Source organism: Polychytrium aggregatum (genome assembly GCF_025602895.1).
Source record: "Polychytrium aggregatum strain JEL109 chromosome Unknown BJ171scaffold_1, whole genome shotgun sequence".
NCBI classification, from domain to species: Eukaryota; Fungi; Chytridiomycota; class Chytridiomycetes; order Polychytriales; genus Polychytrium; species Polychytrium aggregatum.
Genome location: NW_026516203.1, coordinates 951836 through 965494, shown reverse-complemented (window position 1 = coordinate 965494; position 13659 = coordinate 951836). Strand labels below are relative to the sequence as shown.

Genomic DNA, 13659 nt, shown 5'->3' with positions numbered 1-13659 from the left:
TCGCCGAAAGTCATCCATTGCCATCGAGCAACATATGGTGCTGCTGAGCGGTCAAATGTGCAAAGTGGACCTGAGATATGACCCATGAACAATGAACTGCCTCGTGTCCATTGTTTGATGGAGACATCGATCAGTCCGAAGGAGGACAGGCGGTCGCATCCTCCTGCAACTGCTCACCGCGGACATGCTGATTGGTGAATGAGGTCTGCTTGCTCCTTCATTCAGTCTCAGCTGAAAGAGCGATGTTGCAATAGTTGCCGTTGCCACGCCGAAGGATTCGTCATTCGTACTATGTCCGGTTTGCAGTTCATATGGAGTCCACATATTGCACAAGTCTGCATCAATGCACCAGCTGATCCAATTGGTGACTCTGGGGCCTTTGAGACAACACATATGGTCTCGTCTGATCCTCCAGTGCGACTGAGACGCCTGTGGTTGGTTATGAGGGGTATTTAGCTGCCATTTTTGGCCCTCGCCTTCGCAACCCCACCGATTTCATCTAGCACGACCTGGTCGCCTTTATCACCCCACTCCCTATCCCATCCCGTTATCTTTGCCGGTTCGCTTTTGTGATCACCATCCATCATCATGGGCCCTCCCAATCCTCAGACGCAGTGGTCGCTCTCCCTTGGACTTAACTTCATGATCCTGAGCCTGTGCATCAGTGCGGCTACCAAGCTGATTGCACACCAGCTCCATCGTAAATTCATCTTCAAGATCGTGTGGCTCGATATCGGCATTCTCATATTGTCGAGCATACTCGTTATCATAACGATAACAGGGTTACTAAATCAGAACGACGTGATGCAGTACGAGTACATCATTGCTGCGTATATAAGCATGGAAAGTTTCTCCCTCTACCTGGGAATCATTGGTAAGCAGCAGTATTCTTGTCGCCACGCCATGCAATTGAGCTGACCAGGAGTGACGGTCGCTTGTTTCGCCTTGCGCCTGGTCTCATCTGGGCATGGGAATGCCAAATGGAGTGGTTGTGCACTCCTCGATGTACAACATACTCACTTTGCATTCTTGGTGCGGGGCGGCTCGCACAAACGCTGCGGGGCATTATCGGTCACCTGTATCGGCTCTAGAATCTACGGATCGGTAAGCCATCACTTGTCTGCATGTCCAACTGTGCCGGTTGCTCAACTATGATCAATTGTATCACTGCCAAGCGAGATAGACTAATGCATTCTCATGCATACTTGGCCCCATCAACACCCACAGATTCTGTGCCTTGATCTCAAACCAGCGAACACGCAAGATCATCAAGGCTGCCTCTTGGACATTTTTTGGGCTTTGCTGCGCCTTCAACCTTCTCTCGGAATTTATTGGCATTTGGGGCATCTATCACAGCTTCTTTGCCTTCTCTTCAACTCCATACTATATCAACATCCTCAATCCCTTCCTCTCGTTCTACTGTAAGTGACTTGGAGAGATCTGGGTGGATAAGGATGGCGTCTATCCACGTCAATTTCATGGTTTGGGCTCACGCCTCGAGGGCATTCGCACCTCGGGCAGGGGTGTGGGTAACCACAAAGAAATGCAGGGCTTTCGCCGGCCTGGATATGAGATATCTGTGCTGATGATCCCGGCTGCCCCAGACAACGCATACATTGCAATTGCCTCCTTCATGGATCTGCACTTTCTGGTGAAGCTTGGCCAGGGCATCCGCATCCGATTCGAATCAATCCGCAAGGGCAAGGAGAGGTTTATCGTCTACGAGCATATTCTTTGGGTCATACTCTGCCTTGTCAGCAGTATTGTCGCCTTCTGCGTGAATATCGCCGCCGGAGTTACAGGCACATACACTTTCAGCGATCATCTCAACAGCCTCACGCACGCATATCGCCTGAACGTCTTTATCGACTTTGGTGTTCATATCCATGACTTGCTCTCAAGCGACATCAAGTTCTCGACGACCGACAGCCAGAGAAGCATGTCGGCATCCGTGACCGCCAAGACAGCCAACATCAACAAGCCCCCGACCACGCCAAAGGCACAGAGAACCGCCGAGATCACGGCAATCTAACAGCAGCCAGAGGTCAACTGGCGCTTTGTCGATTACACGGCGTTGAGTCGTTATCCATAGCTCATCAAGTGCCGAGCTGACGGTGTGTGGTGGGTCTGAGCGACAGAGCGTAGTATGAATGAGTGTCTGTATCCCGGCTATCACACCGCTGTGGCTGGTCAGATGCACATCTCGGTGCAAAGTTTAACAGGACATCCTGGAGCCGAGTGTATCAATGATTTCATTGAGACTCTTGAATAGATACATGTCCCAATTTACAGCGTGCCAATAAAACGGGACACCCGGGTTTTTGACCATTCATCGAATATTTTGTTACCCAATGTTATTGCGCGCTGGCCATGACCATTCGCCGGACAGTGTGGAATCGCGACGTCAATGCGGCGCGCAACATGGTCACAGTATGCAGGCCGATTGTGGAGATCGGAGAGCGACCGGCGGTCTTCACTCGGAGGCTGCCAAAGTGATCTGTTTTATTTCTTGTGGCTTTGCTTGACGCAAGCACAGCACATACTACATGTTCATGGAAACGGCTATATTGTCCCGTTTTTTTTCTGAATAAAGTGTACAGCGTGCCAAAACGGACGAGACGTTGTCGTGAAGGAGCGCAATCATATGGCCTCCCCAAAGCCATTTCCAACCACTGAGGCCGCCCGCCGTCCATATTGACTCTGGGAAAGCACTGCGTACTACACGATACGCATGTGGCCTGATTGAGCCCCAATCACTCCCCAGAATAAGCACAATAGGGCCCTGGTAGGGCCAATGCCCGAGCAGATATGGCGCCATAATGTAGACACAAGCGACCTGGGATCCCCGAACGACCCAGTTTCGCCTCATCCCGTTCCGACCATCGACTTTGGCGGGAATCAAGTGGCAGAGAGCAGCCAGCCAATCCGGACTGCAGTCGGGCACCCCGGACAGCATATCGTGGCGTCTTCCAAGCTCGCAGTTGATTTCGGAGCTACTTGAATCCCTCACGTCTGCAAAGGCTCATACCACCTGCGAGTCGCTCTCTATGGGCCTCCCAAACGCACATACGCAATGGGCCCTGTCGCTGGGAATCAACTTTATGACTCTGAGTCTGTGCCTCACTGCGGCCTCCAAGCTTGTGGCATTCAGGCTGCACAATCGCTTAATCTTCCGAATCGTGTGGCTCGATATTTGCGTGCTACTCGCGGTGAACATCCAAGTGATCATGACCATAGCGGGCCTCTTGAATGAAAACGATGTGCAGCAATACGAGTACATGATTGCTGCCTACATCAGCATGGAAAGTCTTTCGCTCTTCCTCGGGATTATTGGTAGGTTGGTGGCCCGAACGCCAGCCGCCAGGGACTTGAGTCGATGCACGATCCGTGTGCTGCATTCCAGAGTTCCCTGTAGCTCGGTTCGTTGTGCGTGGCTCACGCTCCCCTCTCAAACTTTGGCTGTGGAATGCCGAAATACCACAAACAGAATCAACGGATCGGTGAGTGCAGGGGAGTGCAGGGGAGTGCAGGGGAGTGCAGAGGAGTGCAGAGGAGTGCAGGGGAATGAGCGTATCATCAAGCGTATTCGTTGTAGCGATCGTGGCTGCAACAATTGAGATGGTGGCACTCGCAAAGTATTCAATGGCCCCAAAAGCATCGATACCAATAGCTGTCTCGCTCCGCCTGTTCTGACTTGAATCTCGCCCCACCGTGTCGTCCGCCAGATTCTGTGCCCTCATACTCAAAAGCAAAAACCGCAAGATTATCAAGGCCTCCGTGTGGACGTTCTTTGGAACGTGCTTCCTGTTCATCCTCCTCTCAGAGTTCATTGGCATCTGGGTCATCTATCACGGATTCTTCAACTATGCATCTACGCCCTACTATGTCAACATCCTCAATCCATTCCTCTCGTTCTACTGTAAGCCACGCATACACCATTGGCGGGATGGCTGCTTGCTATGGCCAGGCAACTGTGCTGGCCGTCAACTGCACGGCTCTCACCCATCCCAACTTTCTAAACCCACCATACAGACAACGCCTATATCCTCACTGCCTCGTTCATGGATCTGCACTTTCTCACAAAGCTCGTTCAGGGCATCGGCATTCGGTTGGATACTCTGCCGGAGGGCAAGGAGAAGTTCATTGTCCATAACCACGTCATCTGGATCATTTTTTGTCTCGTCACCAGCGCCATCGCCTTTTGCATCAACATTGCCGCCGCCGTCACAGGCAGCTTCACCTTCAGCGACCATTTGAATGGCCTGACGCATGCATATCGCCTGAACGTCTTTATCGACTTTGGCGTTCACATCCGCGACCTGCTCTCAAGCGATTACATCCGGGGCGCCAGCAACACCGACAGGCGCAAGGCAGGGTCGCAGAAGAGTAACGAGTCCGAAGTAATAGCTGCCCCACCCGGAAAAAGTCTCGATGCCCTCGTGGTTATCTGAGTGACTCATCGCGCGCCGAATACTGCCGCTTGAACGCATGAACCTGCTGCAGCTGGAAGAAAAAACCGGGCCGCGAAATCGATTGCTTTGAGAATGGCCGATTGCGCACTGCGAATGCGTTCCTGACATTGCGGACTGTGGATTGCGAGACAGCGGCTGCGCCTTGACGCGAGGTCGATAGAAGTAAAGATATTCGATGGACATGTATGTATTCACAATCGACACAACAATTCTTATCAGAGCGCTCTGCTTGTTCATGAGCCCCGCTGAGTTTGAAGCAAGCGGCCCTGGGCGATGCATTGCAGCTCTGGCAGAAAACCGAGATCCTTGCAGCCCATGCGGAACAAACCACAGCAGTGCCTTTTCGCCTTCTTTCGCAGTGTAATGCTGCCTATTGCTGGTTTGAGGAGCGCAATATTGAGATCCGATATACACTCGATCCTTGGAGTGTTCCGTGGTTTCTCGACATCCAGGTAGTCGTGCCGAGCAAGTCGCTCGCTGTGTGTTCTGGACCTCCGGCGCCTCTGGTGACGGATGGTGACTCTTCAGAACCAGGGAACCAGTGACATGCAGGGCTCAGAAATGAGGGCGTCGTTTCGCTCTGCATGCGCCGGAGGGCACGGACCTGCGCGGGATGAGCGACGACAGCTTGCGCGGGCTTCGTCTGCCTCCAGGGCGATTCATGCGGGTGTGTCGCCTTTGCCCGCTCGCGCAAGCCTTAGAGTGCCTTCCAATTCATATTCACGACGGCAGTCTTTCAGTCAGCGAAGCGAAAGGACGATGCTCAGCAGAGGTCCCACTACTGATCCGCAGGACCAGTATGTCTTGCTCGAGCGAATCGGCCGCGGATCCTTCGGTGATGTTCGTATCTGTTTGCACTGCTCCCATCGCTTGTGCTGCTTGTGCTGCATGCGACAGACAGAGTCGTCCGAGTTCGTCTGGGAGCGATACGACAGCCACACACTCAAGTCGAGCCGCTTCCCAGGTCTACAAGGGGGTTCACCGCGACTCGGGCCGACTCGTAGCTGTGAAGATTGTGGATTTTGAAGGTACGCCGACGTGCCTGTCTCGGCAGCAGCAGCATCATGGCCGTGTCAATCGAGAATCTGCCCTATTTTCCGGGGCTTGGAGCCAGACGCCGCCGCCGTCATCCGCACGTCTGCCTCTGCTTTCTGCTGACGAGCCGTGCACGACTGCTCTCACCACAGAATCCGATGACGACATCAGAGAAATCATGCAGGAGATTGCGATTCTCTCGACCCTCAAGTCCAAATGGATCACAAAGTACCATGGCTCATATGTCACCGGCACCAAGTTGTGGATCATCATGGAGTATTGCTCGGGTGGATCGTGTCTCGATGTGGTAGGTCACAAGAGAATCGCTTGCAACAGCAGCGCAGCACAGCGCCGCCGGGTCGGAAGTTTGTTGTATGGCACACATGGTTGCTTGTGTGGATCTTGCCCAAGGAGTAGAGCGACCGCATGCTGACAGCCAAGGGCTGGCATTTTCGCTCTGGCATAGCTGCGTGCAGGCGTTTTCGCCGAGCATGAGGTCGCCCAGATCCTGAAGGGACTCTTGCACGGCCTCGAGTATCTCCACGGCCTGGGCAAGATCCACCGCGATATCAAGGCAGCAAATATCCTCCTGACAGAGGAAGGCGAGGTGAAACTTGCTGATTTCGGCGTTTCAGCACAGGTGTGATTGCTGCTCATGTCGCCTGCCCAGAGTGCGATTCTGGAATTGCTGTTGCATCCAATGGCTCACATATCCGCTCGCCCGTTCGCTCACTCGTGTTGCTGGCGCACTGGAGATAACTGCAACCATCACAAAAAAGAACACATTTGTCGGCACTCCGTACTGGATGGCCCCGGAGGTGATCCTGCGATCGGCATATAATATGAAGGTACTCTGCTCGCCACACGAGGCAACTCTGTGCACACCACCTGGATCCATGCCATGTGCTCCTTAGCGAGTACCAGTTTGCTTTAGCCACCAGGAATAACTGATTTTCTTTGCCTCCCAACCTCCAGGCCGACATATGGTCTCTGGGCATCACTGCGATCGAGCTCGCAACGTACGTCAGAGAGATCATTGAGTTATCACTCACGCATCCGCTCGCTTGCTGAACGTGGCTGCGACACTTGACAACTGTGATCCGCTCAACAAGATCCCTTCTGTCGACTCAGAGGACTTCCTCCGCACTCCAATCTCCATCCGATGAGAGTGCTCTTCATCATACCCCAAAACGAGCCTCCTGGAATCAGCCCCGAGTACTCAAGCTCGTTTCGCGACTTTGTATCCAAGTGTCTTGGGAAGCGACCGAACCAGGCAAGCGCACCACTGCCGATCGCAGTGCTGATATGCAGGAGAGATAGGCTGGAAAACTGATCCGGATCGACTGGAGGTGGCAGAGTGTAAGGCTGGAGAAGAGCATCCCCGGCGTGTGGCCCATTGACACGATCGTTTGGCTGCTCGATAACAGAGACCCACAGCCCGCGAGTTGCTTGACCATCCCTTCGTCCGAGACATTGACGGACAGGCGGCCCTCCGAAACGCAATTCGACGCCACCGAGAATGGCAGAAAGAGTCCGGCCCCGAAGACTCGGCACGGCCGCTGCCGATCAGGTGAGTCTGCCAGAGCACCCATCCAATCACCAGGCAAATGCGGGACAGAATCCCGACGCCAGCGATGCAGTGTAATCTCTGGGACTAACATCAGAGTCATGGTTTGGATGCATCAAGGAAGGAGACCGTGGCTGCCACAGCCCAGGGAAGCTGGGACTTTGGAACGGTGAAGCCCAGCGAGCTGGAAAAAAAGGCAGGTTTGGGCTTACTTGGGCTGTGGCAGCATAGACATCCATCGAACAGTCGCCGACCTGCGCCTGTGTCGACCTGCGCTTGCGTCGACCTGCGCTGTCCACCTCATTGATATTCGAATGTGCCAAAGCAGAGCGCTTTGCGGAAAGAGCCTCTCAAGTCGGCATCCCGAAGCATTGGCAGAGGGTGAGTGGATGTTTGCCGAGGCACGGGCAGGGGAGAATTCATGGATCAGGAGTCCACACCGGTCGCACGCACATACTGATCTGCGTTTCAGGGTCGCATTTGTCGACGAGTTCAGCGCAACGACCCAAGAGTCGTTCCGGATCACAGCCGACGCAGGTACTATTTGCCAGGATGCCGACAGGCCTGTCGGGAATGTGAGGATACTCGAGGCCGTGTCTAGCGTGAAGGTAAGGCCAAGCAGATCGATTGTATCGATAGCCTGACTCGAACACCAACGATGTGCGCTGCGGTGGCTGAGCAACACTGTCGCATTTGCTGACTTGTGGCTTTCATCGGGACGACGACTTGGGCCAGTGCCGGCTCGCCGTCGACGCAGAGCCGAGACTGGAAGGGCTCCTTGAGTCGGTCGTGGCCATTCTCTCGCAGATCCGGACGATCGACGACAAGATCGAGTCCCAGATAGCCTCTGAGCTGCGGAAGAATACCAGCGAACAGAAGCCGGGTCTGGCGTTGACAACCATCCAGGAAGCTTGCCCACCAAGCCCAGCGAACATGGAGCAGTCACTGCTTCAAGCAACAGCTGGAAACAGCAGCGATGTTGATCCTGTTCGACTGGCGCTGATCGATCGATGGAAGAAGCGGATTGCAGCAAAGCCCAGCGGCAGGTGAAGCATGTGTCACTGGTGAGTTGGATCAGCAGCAGCCGGAGCCGCAACAGGCTCCACGACCTGGGAAGCTCAACTCAATGTCCGTGAACTGGTTCGTGCTACTAGTGTCGGAGGCAAGAACGTTGGAGACGAAGGATGTATTTATACAATAGGAAATCACCGAATCGCACCGCCGGTCACAACAGCAGCGGTGGCAACTGAAACAAAGCTGTGAAAGTGTGCCTGCTATGTATCCGAGCGAGATATGCAAAGCAGCTCGACGGGGCGGACGGATTAGAAACCAGGGAGACGGCGATCTGGGTTGCACGTTTCATAAGCAAAGACTGTGGATGGCGAACCAGATACGCACGACAGAGCAGAGTTAGGGAGTGTGCCGGGACCGGTACATCGAGTTCGCCCAAGCACGGACAGGGCTGGCTCGTCGGAAACAAAGAGCAGTTGCTGAGCGGCCGAGTTGACAGTAGATGCACAGTTACTTACACCGGATATCGTCGCTACTGCTGCCGTGGGGCACACGGCAAGAGGAAACGCATCCAACCTGGCCACGGAGGGCGCCGTCAGGATGGAGATCGTTGTGGATGTTGATGTACAGGAGTCCGCGCACCAGGTAGTCCCAGGTGGTTTCGTTGAGGGCGACTTGGACAGCGATGGGACTGACAAGTCGCGGCTTGGACTCGAGCAGATCATAGATGGGTGGTGCCGTAGAGGAGTCGTTGGCTGGGCCGTGCAGATGGAGCTTGGTGATGTTGCCGAGGTCGCCGCTGAAGCTCAGCGAGACGGAGAGTGTCAGGTTGGTCAGCAGCAGCTCAAAGATAGCCGTGCCAAAGTTGGCAGATTCGTTTGTGATTGGGGTTGGGATCTCCTTGCAGCCGTCGAGGTACGCGAGGTAGACATCGTGGGGAAGAGAGCTCTCTGTGAAAGAGCCCGATCGATGCTGGTTAGAAGCCTGGACCATGGCGCAGAGCTGATGGAAGGGTCGAGTGCTTTGTCGCAAGCACAAGCCCCAACGGACCGCAGTAGCCAGTATCCAGGTACACATCCACAAACAGCACTGCGGCCGGGGTGGCAACGGATAATTGGTCCCGGAGCCCTCGTCAACCTGCGCCTGTCCTCGCCAAAGAGCGGGCGCACTCACCGACATAGTTGGGCGCCTTGGGTGTGATGTCGCCCTCGGGAGTGAGCAGGGCCGGGACATCCCAGAACTTTGCCATGGCAGGTGCAACAAGGCCGAGCACCGCGACAGCAGAGATAGCGAGACTGAACTTCATGTTTCGTTGGGCAGGATGCGGAGAACCGATGCGAATGTGCTGGACAAGATCAAAGTGCGATCAGCCGGGTGTCATGGGTGAAGAGCGCATCAGCACAACCCGTCTGCAGGAAGGATTCGGCGCTGGGGGCCACCGACCCGACGAACGAGACAAACCTGGCGAGATTCGGGAATGTTGGACGGCCTGGGGGCATGCGCAACGGGGACCACTTTATATATGGCATCCTGCGTTCGGCGCCCTGCGCCGCCATGACGAACGGATACATGCCCGCAAAAACACCGCAGATAGAGTTGGGAGGCCGTGCTGGGAGCGAGAGCGGCGCGGGGCGGGTTGCTGCTGCTGCTGTTGCTGCTGCGAGCCGGATCGTGCTGGAGCCGAAGTGGCTGCGTCCGTATTGCGACTGGCGGGCAGTGGCGAGCGGTGGCGGACCAAAACAACGGTTCCGCTGGGAGGTTCGATCAGCATTCCCACGACCACGGGGCTTGTGCAGGAGCATCGCAATGCAACGGCCTGGGGGGCGATGGTGTTCGCGGCAAGGCGCAGAACAGGGCTCCATGGACCGCCTCGTTTCACGGCAAAGCCAGAATGTGGCGGGTCGAGGGGGCAAAGCTTTGGAACCATTCGACACATGAGCAAACAGCATCTGCACATTGGACATTACGTTGGACATTACGTTGGACATTACATTGGACATCGCGTTGGACATTACATTGGACATCGCATTGGACATCGAGACCCGGACTGCCGGATCGGCCGTGGCTGTGCTGCCAGACAGAAACGTGACTTTCACATGACAGATCGCCATTTGAGCTTTTCGAGTGGAATATCACCTCGCATCACCTCACATTGCCTCGCATCGCCTCGCCTCGCATCGCATCGCATCGCCTCGCAGCCATCGCCTCGCAGATGAATGCCAAGTGTTGTCTTCGCCTCCTCCATCCCAGACAAGGTCTGCCCGCGCTTCGTCCAGCGCCGCATCAATGCGACGCCAGTCGCCGATCGACTCTGCCCACTCTTGCCAGCCCGATCACCCTGCGTCCGTTTACATGCTCCAGCAAGGCCCGCTTGGCCTCGGCTCCGTCCCAGGCAAGGTCTGGCAGCAAGACGGTCGAGCCCTGTCCCATCAAGCTCTTTGCTCCGGTCTATGCAGACCTTCCGGTATTTCCGATCCGTTCGGCCAACGTCGATGTCATCCAGACTCCCTCCGATTTCTACAACGAGCTCAAGGTATCCTCTTCTGCCTCTTCTGCCTCTTCTGCCTTGCTCGATAGATGCGACGGCCGATTGCCCAGGCAGTCGAACGCATGCTAATGCCACCCGCCGACCTTTGCTCCACCATCAATCAAGAATGGAATCCGGAGGGCCAAGAAGCGCATATATCTGGCATCGCTATATATTGGATCTGAGGAGACCGAGCTGGTGAGCATGTTGTTGCGATGATTGAATTGCCTAGTTTCCGTGGGCACCAAGTCGCTCGTGCTCACGATGTGTGGAATACCTTGCTGTAGATCAGCGTCCTGCGAGAAAGCCTTGCCAGCAACCCCGATCTCCAAGCTCATGTGCTGATTGACTGTCTGCGAGGGACCCGCGGCGGGAACAGCGCCAGCTCGGCTTCGTTGCTGCAGCCGCTGGTCGATGAGTTTCCCGGCCGGATACTCGTGTCGCTCTACCACACCCCCAACCTGAAAGGTCTGACCAAGCAAATTGTGCCGCGGAGGTTTAACGAGGCGTTTGGGCTGATGCATCTCAAGATCTATGGATTCGACGACGACGTGATCATCAGTGGGTGAGTTTTTCGATCGGCTGGACTGAGAGGCTCTACCAATCAATCAGAACCTGCTCACTGGCTCCCAGAATATCCACCTCGATGCCCTGGATCTCTGAAGCGTTGGGGCATGGTCGTTAGCAGCATCAATTTGGAGATGCGACCGTTCAGCAAGCACTAGCATGGTCTAGCCGAGCCTATAGGCATTTTAAGTGCTTGCGACGACGACTAATCTCGGAATCCGAACCGGGGCGCATACCACACACCACACACCTGGGCGACAGAGCCAACTTGAACCGGGACTATTTTGTCAACCGCCAAGACCGCTATGTGCTCTTTCGAAATACGCCCGAACTTTCAAATTACTTCCAAGACCTGATGTCGACAATAGCCGAGTTCTCTCACCGCCTCACGACCCCGCTGCCACAGGAGCGTGAGTTCCACAACCAAGGCAAGCTATTGGACGAATTCCGAGCTCGGTGGATTGAGCGCACCAAGGAGACTCGGGCTCTGGTGATGAACAGCAGCGATGTCGATAACCAGCACGACACGGTGCTTGCCCCCGTGATCCAGATGGGTCTCTTTGGTGTGCGCCAAGATCAACAAGCCATCACAACCATCCTCAAGCTCGCCAGCCAGAGCTGCAGCCGCGATGCCAAATGGGCGGTCCATCTGAGCTCGGCATATCTGAACTTCCCCAAGGTGTATGCACAGTTGATTACCAAATCCACCGCCCTCTTCAAGATCATCACATCGGCTCCAGAGGTAGGATCAGCCATCTCGCTGTTCGGTCACTGCTCTGATTGTTGGATATGCGACCATGGAATCAAAGTGCATTCCCGGCGCTGCGAGAGGGAGCGGAGCGGATCTTTTCCCAATCTTGTTCCTCTGAGTCGGTCGCTGAGCCATCCTCACACACCATAATCCACCCCACCCCGATACTCTGCCCCACCATTTCCCAGGCGAACGGATTCTATGGATCAAAGGGGGTCTCGCGCCATTTGCCGGCAGCATACACGTACATGGAGAAGCTGTTTCTTCGCCAACTGAAGGGCGCCGGGCGCAGCGAAAGCGTTGAACTCTATGAATACAAGAAGGACCGCTGGACCTTTCATGCCAAAGGCTAGTTCCTATGTCGAAAATGCACCACACACAAACGCCGGCTTTCGCGATCTGACTGAGCGCCTAACCCACTCCATGACTATAACATTGGGCAGGCCTCTGGTGCACGCCGCCACAGCAGAAGCATCCAGTGTTGACTGTCGTTGGTTCGTCCAATTTTGGGCAACGCTCGATGGACCGTGATCTGGAGGCGCAGGTCGTTCTGATCACAAAGAATGCCGAAGTTTCAAAGAAGCTCGGACAGGTAGGGCATGCGAGGCAATGTGCATGCAAGACAGTGGGCGTACAAGGCGGTGTGCAACTTTGGTGAGCTACCGATGCCTGACGCTCGCTATAATATCCTGTAGAATCTGGAATTTATTATGCACACAACTAGCATCGTCGACGAAGCCACGCTGGATCGACCTGATCGCCAGGTTCACTATCTTGTCAAGCTAGCCGCACGGCTGATCCGAACTATGCTGTAGATCATCTGGATCAAGCTATTGAAGGCCTGGGCTGTGGCACAATTCGAACCCACGGAGGCAGCAACACCTATGCAGAACGCACAGCTCCGAGAGCGAGCAGCCCCACACGAGGGCACATCTATACAGACCCCACGGATCTGCAACGGCGAGAGCGAAGGATGCACTCGCTGTACGTATGGTGAATACATGCCAAGAGCTGCGTTATCCATCGCGCGGATAGCAGAGCCACCGCAGGGAGAGTTGCGATGGCGTGGAAGTGCAGACGAGAGGGCTGGACTGGATGTGGCGCAGACTGGTGCTCCCGGCAACGTGACGTGCACGTGTCCAAGCCCGAGGACTCGTTGATGCACGATGAAAAAAATTCTTGTTAAAAAAATGAGCGAGAACGAAAAAACGCGCTCTCGGAGCCACCTCGGTCGGCGAGAAGAGCAGTCTCTGGCGAGAGACCCCCGAGGGAAGGCGAGAAGCCTCTCGCCGTCACACACACACACACACACACACACACACACACACACACTTTGCAAGGGAGTCAAACACCTCCCATCGACCATCCCAAGAGGGATGGCAACCCCGAAGTGGACTGCCCAGAATATGGGCGACCCGGCATCCACTGTCGACATACTCAAGGAACAGTGCGATATACTTACAGTCTATCCAGAAAGAAACGGGACAGTCACTTTCTGGCTTCTGAAGCCCGCTGACTGACTTGTAGGCCCAGCGGGCAGGCCATGGCATTGTTTCCCGTCCTGGTTGGCAATCGAGTGGTTTTGGTTGGTTTGGGAAGCATGGTCTTGAATACACCCGGTCGATCTCCTGTGGCGATGATCGACTGGCATACCGAGATCATATTCCTGGCTGCATTGATGTCTCGATCCCACAGCGTATGGCAGCTTGCACAGCTCCGGACAAAGTGT

General features: G+C 55.0%; 6 protein-coding genes across 6 annotated transcripts; 4 read left to right on the top strand and 2 right to left on the bottom strand.

Annotated features, from left to right (window-relative positions):
- Positions 1-588: 588 nt before the first annotated feature.
- On the top strand, positions 589-2318 carry BJ171DRAFT_594803 (uncharacterized protein; the record flags this gene model as incomplete). Its single annotated transcript, XM_053114548.1, has 4 exons — positions 589-874; positions 1092-1104; positions 1228-1421; positions 1605-2318. 4 exons carry the CDS (start codon positions 589-591, stop codon positions 2030-2032), a joined length of 921 nt encoding a protein of 306 aa, XP_052971866.1. The 3' UTR covers positions 2033-2318.
- A 729-nt stretch (positions 2319-3047) lies between these two features.
- Positions 3048-4451, top strand: BJ171DRAFT_470721 (uncharacterized protein; the record flags this gene model as incomplete). The annotated part of the gene is made up of 4 exons (XM_053108579.1): positions 3048-3333; positions 3488-3500; positions 3726-3919; positions 4033-4451. 4 exons carry the CDS (start codon positions 3048-3050, stop codon positions 4449-4451), a joined length of 912 nt encoding a protein of 303 aa, XP_052971865.1.
- A 780-nt stretch (positions 4452-5231) lies between these two features.
- BJ171DRAFT_609087 (kinase-like domain-containing protein) lies at positions 5232-7081 on the top strand (the record flags this gene model as incomplete). The annotated part of the gene is made up of 8 exons (XM_053115251.1): positions 5232-5312; positions 5437-5500; positions 5660-5814; positions 5974-6147; positions 6263-6355; positions 6483-6526; positions 6639-6780; positions 6935-7081. 8 exons carry the CDS (start codon positions 5232-5234, stop codon positions 7079-7081), a joined length of 900 nt encoding a protein of 299 aa, XP_052971864.1.
- An 80-nt stretch (positions 7082-7161) lies between these two features.
- BJ171DRAFT_485022 (uncharacterized protein) lies at positions 7162-8136 on the bottom strand. Its single transcript, XM_053109074.1, has 4 exons — positions 7810-8136; positions 7547-7682; positions 7403-7455; positions 7162-7270 (listed from the first exon to the last, which is right to left on the bottom strand). The coding sequence occupies exons 1-4, from the start codon at positions 8007-8009 to the stop codon at positions 7174-7176; spliced, it is 486 nt and encodes a 161-aa protein (XP_052971863.1). The 5' UTR covers positions 8010-8136; the 3' UTR covers positions 7162-7173.
- Positions 8137-8227: 91 nt separating this feature from the next.
- On the bottom strand, positions 8228-9556 carry BJ171DRAFT_485020 (uncharacterized protein). Its single transcript, XM_053109073.1, has 3 exons — positions 9259-9556; positions 8604-9035; positions 8228-8446 (listed from the first exon to the last, which is right to left on the bottom strand). The coding sequence occupies exons 1-3, from the start codon at positions 9389-9391 to the stop codon at positions 8397-8399; spliced, it is 615 nt and encodes a 204-aa protein (XP_052971862.1). The 5' UTR covers positions 9392-9556; the 3' UTR covers positions 8228-8396.
- Positions 9557-10121: 565 nt separating this feature from the next.
- BJ171DRAFT_7409 (uncharacterized protein) lies at positions 10122-13043 on the top strand. The gene is made up of 7 exons (XM_053115875.1): positions 10122-10618; positions 10739-10810; positions 10900-11177; positions 11441-11921; positions 12119-12278; positions 12374-12522; positions 12626-13043. The coding sequence occupies exons 1-7, from the start codon at positions 10298-10300 to the stop codon at positions 12743-12745; spliced, it is 1581 nt and encodes a 526-aa protein (XP_052971861.1). The 5' UTR covers positions 10122-10297; the 3' UTR covers positions 12746-13043.
- The last annotated feature ends 616 nt before the right edge of the window (positions 13044-13659 follow it).

Coding starts and splice junctions, on each gene's coding strand:
- BJ171DRAFT_485022 (XM_053109074.1), bottom strand. CDS start 8,009: ATGTTCGCTGGGCTTGGTGGGCAAGCTTCCTGGATGGTTGTCAACGCC. Junction 7,456..7,546: donor ACTCGTCGACAAATGCGACC/CTGAAACGCAGA, acceptor ACATCCACTCAC/CCTCTGCCAATGCTTCGGGA. Junction 7,271..7,402: donor GGCTCTTTCCGCAAAGCGCT/CTGCTTTGGCAC, acceptor GCCCAAACCTGC/CTTTTTTTCCAGCTCGCTGG.
- BJ171DRAFT_7409 (XM_053115875.1), top strand. CDS start 10,298: ATGAATGCCAAGTGTTGTCTTCGCCTCCTCCATCCCAGACAAGGTCTG. Junction 10,619..10,738: donor ATTTCTACAACGAGCTCAAG/GTATCCTCTTCT, acceptor CCATCAATCAAG/AATGGAATCCGGAGGGCCAA. Junction 12,279..12,373: donor CTGGACCTTTCATGCCAAAG/GCTAGTTCCTAT, acceptor AACATTGGGCAG/GCCTCTGGTGCACGCCGCCA.
- BJ171DRAFT_485020 (XM_053109073.1), bottom strand. CDS start 9,391: ATGAAGTTCAGTCTCGCTATCTCTGCTGTCGCGGTGCTCGGCCTTGTT. Junction 9,036..9,258: donor CAAGGCGCCCAACTATGTCG/GTGAGTGCGCCC, acceptor GCTCTTTCACAG/AGAGCTCTCTTCCCCACGAT. Junction 8,447..8,603: donor CAGTAGCGACGATATCCGGT/GTAAGTAACTGT, acceptor CGCCATCCACAG/TCTTTGCTTATGAAACGTGC.